At 41.2% G+C, this 12,979-nt stretch overlaps 1 protein-coding gene across 5 annotated transcripts in view; it reads left to right on the top strand.

Annotated features, from left to right (window-relative positions):
* PLCB1 (phospholipase C beta 1) overlaps positions 1-12,979 on the top strand; it is an 848,015-nt gene that overhangs the window by 684,579 nt on the left and 150,457 nt on the right. For all 5 annotated transcript variants that reach the window (XM_062203876.1, XM_062203874.1, XM_062203875.1 and 2 more), the window contains exon 27: positions 867-1,047. In XM_062203876.1, the coding sequence (XP_062059860.1) occupies positions 867-1,047 (181 nt within the window). The remainder of the gene's footprint in view (positions 1-866; positions 1,048-12,979) is intronic.

The raw sequence follows: 12,979 nt of genomic DNA, 5'->3' as shown, positions 1-12,979 counted from the left end.
GTGTCATTGCTATTAAAAAGCTTGTTCAGAAAGAGAATTCAGATGTCAGGCAGAAGGGTTATCTACACATGACATCTACACCTGCTCTCTTTTTAAATCCACACCAATCCAGGTGCAAACTTCTTCAACTTTCCCCCCAAAAGAATCCACTCAGTGTAGTGAGGCTTTTATCAGGGAATGAGAATGACATTACACATGACCCATTAGACAAGAAACGTTAAGGGGATCAAGTGTTTAGCCTGGAGGTTAGGAAGCCTCCACGTCATATCAGAATGCCTGGGTTCAGTTCCAGCTCAGCCTGTTGACCACAGCTTCCTGCCATGCAGATCCAGCCAGGCAGTGATAATGGCTCAAGGAGTTGGATTCCTGCCACCCACACAGGAGGCCTGGATTGAGATCCTGAGTCTTAGCATCCACCTCAGCCCAGCCCTGACAGTTGTAGGCATTTGAGGAGTGAACCAGCAGATAGATATTCATTCTTATTCATTCTCTCTCTCTGTCTCTCTCTTCCTCCTCCTCCTCTCCCCCTCTGTCCCCCTCTCTCCCTTTCTCCTTCCTTCCCTCCCTGCCTCCCTCTCTAATAAATACAAGGTTTGAGATAAAAGTGTTTGAAATCCTTATTTTTTTTTCCAAAGGGGCCTCATTCTCACCATTACCACTCCAGGATCAGGGTCCCTTCCTCCCATACCTCTTGGATACATTGTGCTGCTATGCATGTCTGTGGAGTGTGACCCTCTACCACAAGTAGCTTATTGAAATATTTATTTGCAAGCATAGTGCCCTCTCTAGGAGGAGTTCTGGTGAATGGCCTTCCTTGTACCTTGTTACCACCTGCATGTTTTGTGAGTCCACCTCTCTCTTTGCAGATCAGAACCTAGCAGCCCTGACCATGGCTCATCAACGATTGAGCAAGACCTTGCTGCCCTGGATGCAGAAATGACTCAAAAGTTAATAGACTTGAAGGACAAACAACAGCAGCAGCTACTTAATCTTCGACAAGAACAATATTATAGTGAAAAATACCAGAAGCGGGAACATATTAAACTGGTAAGGCTGGGAAATGTGATTTTTATTTATACAAATCAAATCCTATTTTCTATAGAAAAAAGTTATCTCTTAGGTAACATAAAAGAGACAAGGTCAGGTGTGAAAAGCACAAATTTGGTTGGCGCCGTAGCTCAATAGGCTAATCCTCTGCCTGCGGCATCGGCACACCGGGTTCTAGTCCCAGTTGGGGCACTGGATTCTGTCCTGGTTGCCCCTCTTCCAGTCCAGCTCTCTGCTGTGGCCCGGGAGTGCAGTGGAGGATGGCCTGGGGCCCTGCACCCGCATGGGAGACCGGGAAAAGCACCTGGCTCCTGGCTTTGGATCAGCACGGTGCACCGGCCTCAGCGCACCGGCCTTAGTGTGCCGGCCACAGCGGCCATTGGAGTGTGAACCAACCGTAAAGGAAGACCTTTCTCTCTTTCTCTCTCTGTCCACTCTGCCTGTCAAAAAAAAAAAAAAAAAAAGAAAGAAAGAAAAAAAGAAAGAAAAGCACAAATTTGTGAGCTTGCTTAGGATGCACAGTTCTACCACAGTAATATTTTAAAGTCCCCATTATTTTGGCATCTGTGTTTCAATGAAGCTATATCTTAATGTTTTTGTTTTCACTAAATTATTATTAGGTTACAGTAGTTTTGGGGGACCTTGAAATTTAACAATAAAATAGAAAATAGAAAACATATTTCAGAACATACTATAAATATGTTTTATCACTAACTTTTGCAAGACCTTAAAAATTATATTTTACTCTCCTACATTTAAATAGTGTCTAAATAGCCAATACAGAATGTTATCTTCCCACCTCCTGAAGCTCCCTTTGCAAAAACTGACATCTTCTCTGTTAGTGATCATTTTTGTCTCTCAAAATGTTTTCACATGAATGATGATGTTTTCTGTTCTCTTGATGCCGTAACACACAGTAGGGACATAGTTAAATATTTGATGACAGGTGAGTTACATGAATTCCACAATAAAGCAGCCTTGATAACAAGCTTATGCCAAAAACAAAACAAATGAACACGTTTGGTGGGGATTAAAGTCGTAGACAAAGGAAGTAGAAAAGGAGAGGGATTCCTGTGATTTAAGTCCATTTCTGTGCCCAGGATCTGTAAGTGGAAGGGAATCCTGAGGCTGTTTCTGGCTGTAGGGCTGGAAACCAGCAGATGATCACCGTGGAATGGGTGATTTTGGGTAACGTTCTTGTTCCAGTGCCAGTTTCCTGATGATGACATGCAAATGAATCAGTAAACACCACAGGAATTGCTTATCAAATATCAGATCCATGGACTCAGTTATTCTCTATTTGAGCTTTAAAATCACCTGGATGGCTTGTAAATAATACAGATTATTAGGCACTACACAAAATTTTCAATTCCACAGGTCTCGTATAGGCCTATGTTAGCAGTGCTTTTAGCCCCAGATCATACTATGAGAACCACTGCTGAATAAATAGTTAAACGTAAGGATAGAAATTTGTTGTCAATAAGCACCGCATGATTTTGATGGGTCACCTTGTTTCTGAACTACTTTAGCAAGACTGAAGCAGTGAAAGAATGTTTGGAAAGGTATCAGGTTGCTTTGACACACTTGAGAATATCAAAGTAAATGTTAATGGGAGATAATGGCTTTGAGACTAGCTACAACCACTGCCATCTAAGTTTCTCCAATAATCCACCCTAAGTGCTCCAAAATATAATAATAATGAAAATAGCAAGCATCTATTGAAAACTCACCATAGGGCTATACTTTATACTAAACTGTTTCCAGGAATTTTCCTGGAATTTAATCCTCACAACAACCATTGATATTTGGTAATTTGTGAGCCTCATTTTGCAGATAAAAACAACTTATAGAGGAATTTAATGATATTCCCAAGGTTTCACAATGAGTAACTGGTACACATGGGATTTGAACCCTTGTCCTCTGAGTCTGGCATATAACATTTGCTGACTCAGATTTCAATCCAATGCCATCATAATGAAGGGAATGACTCTGCAGGTCCTACTCATGCAGAGTGCATACAGCTCTCCATCACAATGTCTGGGAAACTGCCCGACTCTGTTTTAACTAACTTATTTCACATAGCATGTAACTCAGGCATTTGAAGTGTGAAGTTCATTGGTTTTTAGTATTCACAGATATGGACAGCCATCACCAGTCAATTTTAGAACATTTTCATCACCTCACACAGAAACCCTTATTCATTCATTGACTCATTCATTATGTAACTGCTTATTATACTTGCTCAGTTAATGTTGTTAAACAGTCATGAATACAAGTGATACCAAGCCTAGCCATTAAGGAGCTTACATTCTAGGAGGGAAGTCAGTCTACAAATTCAGCTGGTAAACTACATAGTATGGTAAGTAGTAATAAAGGCTTAGGAGAGAAATAAAATCAGAAATGGGAATAAGTTTTAGGGAAGGATGAAGAATATTTTTTGCAACTGTAAATAGGTAGGTAGAGAAGGTAACATCTGAGTCAGGAAGTGAAGAACTGAGCTGAAAAAAACATGAGGATGATTTTTCTAGAAAGAATAATTAACTTTTTTAAAAAAATTATTTTATTTATTTGAAAGGCAGAATTACAAAGAGAGAGGCAGAGACAGAAAGATCTGGCTGCTGGATCACTCCCCAAATGGCCTCAATGGCCAGAGCTGGGCCAGGCCAAAGCCAGGAGCTTCCTCCACATCTCCCACATAGGTGCAGGGTCCCAAGCATTTGGGTCATCTTCTGCTTCTTTCCCAGGCACATTAGCAGGGAGCTGGATCAGAGCAGCTGGGACTCAAACTGGCTCCCATATGGGATGCTAGTGTCAACGACGGTGGCTTTACCCCCTACACCACAATTCCAGCCTCAGGAATTAACATGTGAAGACTCTGGGCTGGGGATGGGCCTGGGTGTTGGAGGAAAAGCAGAGTAGCCCTGTCTGAGGAGGATGACAGAGTATTAGAATAACCAAGGTAATGGGATAACAGAGATGGGACTTTCGGGGCGGGAACAAATCATCTTGGCTTTTTAGATTTCTGTAGGGCCACTGTGTTTCATCTGGGAACTGTTTTGAGCATGGGACTGACATGATCCAAAGTAACTCTCACAAGTTTCACTCTGGGGCTAGTGCTGTGTGGTCAGAGCTGGTACCCCAGGAAAGAGCAGTTTCAGGGCAGTCAAGTCCCAAGGGTTATGAAGTCCTGGGATTCTCCAGCACATGACTAAAGTTAACCAGTTAACTAAAGTTAACATCTAAGTTCCTTAGATGTCTAGACAACACAGTCAAAACTGTTTGGAGTTTCTCCAGGGCCCAAACTCTGGACAAGACTCCATTCCCCAAGGGAAGAGACTTGTCAATTCAGAAGAGATGTGACACAATAAGAAGAAGCCCAATACTCAGAAGAGATTCCAGAAACAATAATTCAGAGTATGGATGAAAACAGAAACCCAGACATCCCAAGAAGGCCTCTTGGAGTAAGAGGAAGATGAACTGTGGAAGGCTGGTATAGTAAATCACAGGAGAGAGCTGCAAAAATCTCAGTGTTCCAGGAACAATAGCTGAACATGAGGCACCCACCTGAATGCCCCTGCTGAGAGGGTACAGAGCTGCTCAGTAGCTTTTCTCCTGGAGAACACTGGCTGGGAATTGAGGATTCGGCTGAGACTGTAGGTGGGAAAAATCTCAGCTGAAGAACAGGGAAGGTGGTACAAATCCTGCTAGAGGTGGCAATTTTTTTTTTATTTGACAGGCAGAGTTAGACAGAGAGAAAGAAAGGTCTTCCATCCATTGGTTCACCCCCCAAATAGCCACTACAGCCGGCGCTGCACCGATCCAAAGCCAGGAGCCAGGTGTCTCCTCCTGGTCTCCCATGCGGGTGCAGGGGCCCAAGCACTTGAGCCATCCCCCACTGCCCTCCGGGGCCACAGCAGAGAGCTGGCCTGGAAGAGGAGCAATCAGGACTAGAACCCGGTGCCCATACAGGATGCCAGCACCACGGGTGGAGGATTAACCAAGTGGGCCACGGCGCCAGCCCCAGTGGTAATTTCTTAATAGGTCTTTTCACTTCCATTTCCCTAAAATGCAATATGTGTGTGCATGGTTAAAAAAAAAAATAGAAGAGTTTTTAGAGAAACAAAAATTGAGAAACTGAGAAGGCATTTTGGTGCATTGGGTTTTAAGTTGATTTAAAAAAAAAAAAAAGATTTATTTATTTGAGAGGTCGTTACAGACAGAGAAGGAGACAGCGAGACAAGTTTTGGATCTGCTGGTTCACTTCCCAAATGGCCACAATGTCTGGAGCTGGGCTGATCAGGAGCCAGAAGCTTCTTCTGGGTCCCCTATGAGGGTGCAGGGGCCTAAGCACTTAGGCCAACTTCTACTACTTTCCCAGGCCATTAGCAGAGAGCTGGTTTGGAAGAGGAGCAGCCAGGATTCGAATAGGCATCCATATGGGATGCCGGCACCACAGGTGGAGGCTTAACCCACTACTCCACAGTGCTGGTCCCAAAACTGTTGTTCTTACATCCACATCCCATATGCCCTTTGTTCAAATCCCAGCTACTTCGCTTCCTATCTAGCTTCCTGCTAATGTTCCTGGGAGGCAGGAGATGATGGCCCAAGTACTTAGGTTGCTTACCCGTGTAGAAGACCCAGATAGAGTTCTGAGATACTGGGTTTGGCCTTGCTGAGCTCCAGCTGTTATGGGTATTTGGGATTGAACCAGGGATTGGAAGATCTATGGATCTCCCCTTTTCCTTTCTTTCTCTCTCGCTTTTTTCCTTTTCCTTTCTTTTCTTCTTTCCTCCCTTCCCTCCCCTGCCCTCCCTTCCTTTCCCTCTTTCCTTTCCTCCTCCTTTCTTTATTTCCTTCTTTCTTTCCTGATCCACTTGTCTCTCTCTCCTTCTCTATCTGCATTTGAAATAAATGTATAAAACATATATCTATATTTATATACAGTTACAATATATAATTAGATGTCCAAGCCAGTCTGGCCCATCCAGGCTAGATGTAAGCAGCCTACTCAAAATGTTCACACTTTCAGCATTGCAATTGTGTAACTGGGTTCTAGATAAAGCCCCAGTGCCTTTTGAACACATCATGGGAGGTCTTTGTTAAGAAGGCTAAAGTCCAAATACCTTGGATTTGGAGTCATACAGTTTTGTTTTTGTTTTTGTTTTTGTTTTTGTTTTTTTTTTGTGGCCATATGGGGCACCCACAATTTCTACTGCATGCCTTTAGCCATAATATGTGTACCACAGCTGCTATCAACTCCATTTGCCATAACCATAGATTGTTGTCAGGAAATCTTTTGACTGAAAAGCACCCCAAAGTCTCAGTTCTATGAGTATCATTGGTGGTGCTTCTGAATGATGAAGAGGCCTTCCAGACTGAATTAAACAAATGGAACTATAATTCAAAATGAGTAGCCCCTAGGTAAATGGGGGTGTTTCATGAAGAAAATTAAGCAGAAGATATTTTCTTTTCCAACATTGCTTTGGGACTAAATATCAGTGTGCTTTGGTTAAGGACCATACATTTCACTAGGGATATCCACAGCTCAAGGATCAAGAAAGAAGCCATAGCATCAATAAACTCCTTTACGAATGCTTAGTGCAAATTTTATATTTGTACAACATCCTGATAGATGAGCTAAAAATTAAGAAAACATGGTCACTGTGCACACTCAGACAGTGGGTATAGCAAGCAGTTTCAATACTGAGTGACAAATGAAATAATAAAGGTATCAGCAAATTTATATAGAAGCACAGAGGTGGGAACAATTTTCCTACCTAAAATTGATCTATGCCAATAGAATATTTTTAATGTTTATTTATTTTTAGTTCTTCAAAAAGCAGAGAGAGATCTTCTCTCTATTGTTTCACTCTCCCCAAAATGACTACAATACTCAGGGCTGGGCCAGCCTGAAGCCAGGAACCTAGAACTCCATCCAGAACTCCTGTGTGGGTAACAGAGACCCAAGTACTTGAGCCATCATTTGCTGCTTCCTAGGATGCACATTTTCAAGATACTGGATCAAAAGAAGCATAGCAGAGACTGATATGGGATATGGACATTCCAAGTGGCAATTCAACACCTGCCTAAAGAGCATTTCACCTTAACATAGGAGATATAAAATTCCCATCAATCTCCAAAGACCCTAAAACTTCTTAGACTTTGTACCTGTCCAAAGAAAGAATTGTATCCTTACAGTCTTGCATCCAAATAGCTCTATAGCCTGGTTACTCAAAGTGTGGTCCCTGAGTCACCTGGGAGTTTTGTTACACACTCCAGTGTCGGGCCCTACTCCATACCTGCTAAATCAGAAATTGCTTTAAAAAGAGTCTCGGGTTAGGCTGCCACTATGACGCTGGCATCTCATGTGGGCATTTTAAGCCCTGGCTGCTCCATCGCAGATCCAGATCCCTGCTGGTATGCCTAGGAGAGCAACAGAGGATGGCCAAATTGGGTCCTTGCACCCATGTCTGAGTCTCGGAGGAGACTCTTGGCTCCTTGCTTGGGACAAGCCTGGCGCTGACTATAGTGACCACTGGGGAGTGAACCAGCATATGGAAAATCAATCTCTCTCTCTCTCTCTCTCTTTCTCTAACTATGCCTTTCAAGTAGATAAATTAATCTTTCAAAAACAAAACAAAACAAAAAGTCTCAGATGACTTACAACACATTCCAGCTGAATAAGCACAGTTTTAGAGCTCACCAATTCTAGTTTTGCCCCAAATATATTTTAGAGTCAGCCTAAAATTTTGTTTGGTCGAAATGGGACAATAAATCCCAGTATGCTCTCTATTCTTCATACTTAATCATCAAACTGTATAGATATTTGTTAGTGACAAAGTCACAGCTTCTGTACAAATTGCTCCTGGGGTTCCCTGCCTATAGTCACAATAGAAGGAAATGGTTAATCTAATTTAAGCCAAGTGAAAATAAAGGTGGGAGCTCCCCCACCCCATTCAAGTTCTTGTGTACCCTGAAATCTCTGTGAATAGCTTAGGAGTCTTTGCACTCCAGTTAAGATCTCTGACTGCTCCAGGATTTGAAGTGCAGAGTTGGGTAACCTGCTGTGATTTATTTGTCTGTCTTTCATTACCTGCCATTGATCAACCCTGTGTTTTGTTTATACCATTAGGATCAGGTTGCAATTTTAAAAGTGACTTTGGTGATGGAAATGCTTAGGGGATCTGAGGGTTCCTGATCACTCCTAGTATTTGGCCCCAGCATCACAATCCAGGCTCAACACACACAACCGAATAAAAGGGGATTCTGTGGTGATGTTGAGGGGTTTGCTTCTCTGTTACAGAAGTGCTTGGTCCACCATTTTCTTTTTCTTACTCCTTTTTAGTATCTTCACAGGATCTCATTTTCTTTCACTTTATCATCTGCCAAGCCTTGTTTTGATCTTCTTTGTTTTGCTTCCTGTCTTTGCTCTTCTTCCTTGTAGTCTAAGTTTCCCATATGTTCTAATCTCATTCATTTCTCCCGTTCTTCCATTGACCCTGTGGTTCATATTTTTCTTACACTTCCTCCTGTCTTACTGGCAATCATTCCAGAACTCAAACCAACATTACAGTACTTATCAACTTAAGTTCCTGACAATCCCAGGGAACTGAAAGCTATGTTTTGGGTTGAAAGTTCTGGATGAATCCTGCTCAGCCATGAATGGTATGGCCCGTGAGGACAAGAGTGGTGACTTGGGGTGCTGAGCAGATTCCATTGAGACCACTGATCTCCCACTGAGTTGCTGCAGAAATGTTTGGAGATTCAGTTTTCTCAGTTCTCCAATAGAAATAAGAAATATTCTCACCTCATTGAACTCTAAGGAGGAATAACAAGATAAAACTTGTTTTCTAAAAAAGCCTATTTAAGTGCAATCCATGAGTTAGCTAGAAAATGTTGGCCGGCGCCGCGGCTCACTAGGCTAATCCTCCGCCTTGCGGCGCCGGCACACTGGGTTCTAGTCCCGGTCAGGGCACCGATCCTGTCCCGGATGCCTCTCTTCCAGGCCAGCTCTCTGCCGTGGCCAGGGAGTGCAGTGGAGGATGGCTCAAGTCCTTGGGCCCTGCACCCCATGGGAGACCAGGAGAAGCACCTGGCTCCTGCCATCGGATCAGCGCGGTGCGCCGGCCGCAGCGCGCCTACCGCGGCAGCCATTGGAGGGTGAACCAACGGCAAAAGGAAGACCTTTCTCTCTGTCTCTCTCTCACTGTCCACTCTGCCTGTCAAAAAACAAAAACAAAAACAAACAAACAAAAAAAACAAAAACAAACAAAAAAAATGTATCTTCCAAATATAAAAGTGCACTACAGTGTTGACATCCAGCTGCATCCTAAGGGAACCACTGTTTCCTTCTGATGATTTCTGTTTGTGCTGTGTGCTGTTCCTGCTCTTTGGGAGCCACTCTAGAATTTTCTCCCTTCTGTAGTTGCCTGGCTGCAGTGCGATTGCCAGGAGCTGTTGCTGTGTCAGGAGGCATTTCTCCTCTTAGTTGTTGCAGTGTTATCTGTTTTCCACCAAATGCTCACTTTTCTTGAAAAATAAATGATTTAACTTTCCCCCAAATTTTGTTTTCTACCATCAAGAAATGTAAATAGTATCAGTAGAGAAATAAGAAATGAATTGTCAAATTATGTTCTTATAAGTCAATTTTCTTGATCATTACCCTAATGAAGTTTATGATGCATATGTGTATACCTACATACACATACAAACACACACATACACACATGGGTATTTCAAAAGTTTATGCAAAAATGGTATTAAAAGCATAAGTTTATTTTGGTGCAAAAAAATTTCTTGATGCCAAAAATGTCTTTTTTTATAATACATGGAAGATGTGTAGTATGGAAAAAACTGTGCATGGATTTGGAAAATTTCCTTCTACGAAAACAAATTCATACTTTTAATTCCAGTTTTCAATGAACATTTGGAAATACTATATATATATATATACATGCATATATAATTCATACATATGTATACACACATCCATATACTGTCTTCAAATATTTTTTCACATAACATTATGTCACAATTTTTCATATAAATTCTAATACTTTTAATAGCTCTATACTATTTCATTGTATGAATGTAGCTTAATTTCTTTTTCTAGTTCTCGACTGATGGATTCTAAGTTATTTTTAGTCTTTTTTATTGTTGAGACTATGTATGATGAGCCTAGAATTACTGGAAAATTGCTCTCCACAAAAGCTGTGCCAAAGAGCACTGCCTCCAGTAGAGTCTGATATTCGTTACCCATGTGCCTATGGGCTATCTAATGACAAATATTTTAATATTTCTATATATGTACTGAGCATTCACTTCTATTTCCTATTCTTCTGTTGTGTCCTATTTTGACCCACAGAATCCATGCTGTACTATTAATACTACTATTATGAGGAAGTTAGATAAGACAGAGAATATTTATTGGTATTGTATCATCATTCATTCACCAAAATTATTGAAGGCCTGCTGTGGTTCACATTCTGGCAGAGGGATTTGGTGTGCACCACACCTAGTTATGGCTCCTTCCTTCAGAGGCTTACCTTGGTAAGGAGAGCAGGCTTGTGGAGTCAAACTGACCTCCTAATAGTTCTTTCTTTATCAGTTAGCTTTGTGCCATAACAAATCACAAGGTTTAGCTCATGATTCTACGTATCAACCATTCGCCCTTGACTCTGCTGGATGATTTTTGTAGTCTTGACTGGAATCGCTCGGTATCTTGAGCTCAGCTGGCAGTCCCCTAGGGGCTGTGCTTCTGGAGGTTGACTGCCTGTTGGCTGGATAGATGTAGTTGACTGTAGCGCTGCCTGTGCCCATCCAGAGGGCTAACATGGGCTTGTTCAAGTGGAAGCATGCAAGGTCTCTTCAGAAGTCTCGTAACTTCTTTCTCATTCTCTTGTCATAAGACTTGCCCAAAGTCAAGAGCTAGGGAAATAAATCCCATCTCTTACTTAATGCAGCTTCAAGTCATAATACAAAGATTGTGCATACAGGGAGCATTGTAGAAATGTGATAATTTTTTTTAAAAAAATATCTACATGGCCCTCAGAGGATGTGAAAGTCAATAAAACAATATACGGAAACATAAAGTAGCACCTGGAATACAGTCATTATCCTTTACCAAAGGATAGTTTGCACAGGATTTAGGAGACTTTCACTTTAAGTTATATAATTTCAGCTAAGGGGGCTGGTACTTTGGCATCGTGGGTAAAGCCAGTGCCTGCATCATGGCATCCCATGTGGCCTCCAGTTCGAGTCCCAGCTACTCCATTTCCAATCACACACCCTGCTAATGTGCCTGGGAAAGCAGCAGAAGATGGCCCAAGTGCTTTGGCCCCTGCCACTCATGTGGGAGACCTGGAAGAAGCTCCTAGCTCCTGGCTTCATCCTGGCACAGCCCTGGTTGTTGTAGCCATTTGGGGAGTGAACTAGTAGGTGAAAGACCTCTCTCTCTCTCTCTCTGTTTCTCTCTCTCTCTCTGCCTCTGCCTCTCTATAACTCTCACTTTCAAATAAAATATATAATAAAGCTATTTTACCCCCTTTGAATGGATTAATATTTATAAAATTAAAATTTAAATTCTTATAAAGTATCCCTCTGAGTACAGTGCTAGTCTCCCTTAAATTATAGAATGTGGAGAAGACCAACTCTCACATATATTAGAATAATATAAGAGATTTTAGTTTAAAACAACTGATATTTTCAACTTTGATTTTTCTTTCCATTTTGTGCTTAGTGGAAATGTTCTTAGTATTTTTATGGTAATAATTGTTGAATAGGAAACATTAGGAGGAGAAAATCAGTAAACAGAACCATACCCAAAGGCAGAACAAAGGATAGCTTTGACTTGTGTCTATGTAAAGAAACTAGGAAAGAATGGAGATTCTGCCATCAGGAGAATTCCAAAATAGGATCCATAATCTGAGAACTTAGTTTGTACCCTCTGGAATTACAGAATTCATTGCATGACATCTGGCAAGTGAGAGTCACTAAAGTTATATATTCGGCATTAAGAACAGGAGAAATTAACATGCTGTGACTTTTGTCTTGTCTTACTCTAGCTTCCAAACACACTGTTGATAGCCCATGATTTATTATCCCAGATTACTAAACAAATCATGACACAATTCTCGTGTCTTTTAGTCAGGTTTCCTTTGCTAATTACATGAAAACATCCATTTGAAATGTATTCCTGTCTTCCCTTATATGAGTGGTAAATAATGTTTACTTAATTTATTACAAATTAAGTAGTCTCTCATCTTTCGTATTATATAGCCTTATCCTAAAATTTTGGTGATTTTGGTGTTTGTTTTTTCAGCGGGTTTGGTCAGATATCATCTCATTTAATTTGATCAGATACAAATATTTTCTCATTTTCTTCTTAACCAAGAAATATTTAATTGCATCATTTGTAATTCCATACCTATTTCTCTGGTTTTAAATTTTAATATTTTTTATTTATTTGAGAAACAGACATACTCGGGGTGGAAGAGGAGAGAAATGGAGAAATCTCCCATACTCTGCTCATTTCCTAAATGCCTGCCACAGTTAGGTCTGGGCTACATAGAAACTTGGAGCTGAGGATAGTAGGGACTGAACCACTTGAGCCAACACTATTATCTCCCAGGGTATGCCTTAGCAGGAAGCTGGAATCAGGAGAAGAGCTGAAATTGAAACACAGACACTGCAATATGGGATGCAGACATCCCAAGTGGCATCTTATCCACTGCACCAAATGCTTGCCCTTATACCTACTTTTCAATGGCTCTGGTAAATACCTTCATTAGTATTCATAATTGTAGCAGGGTAATTCCTTGGTCTACTGTAAATTCTTCCTTAATACTACATATATGAGATATTTCAGTAAGACTTTCTTTTTCATTAAATATATAGGGTCATATATTCTTTTTTTTTTTTTTTTACTTTGAGG

This window comes from Lepus europaeus, chromosome 10, assembly GCF_033115175.1.
Source record: "Lepus europaeus isolate LE1 chromosome 10, mLepTim1.pri, whole genome shotgun sequence".
Classification (NCBI taxonomy): Eukaryota; Metazoa; Chordata; class Mammalia; order Lagomorpha; family Leporidae; genus Lepus; species Lepus europaeus.
The sequence above is the reverse complement of the archived record's forward strand: the minus strand, read 5'-3'. Positions and strand labels throughout refer to the sequence as shown.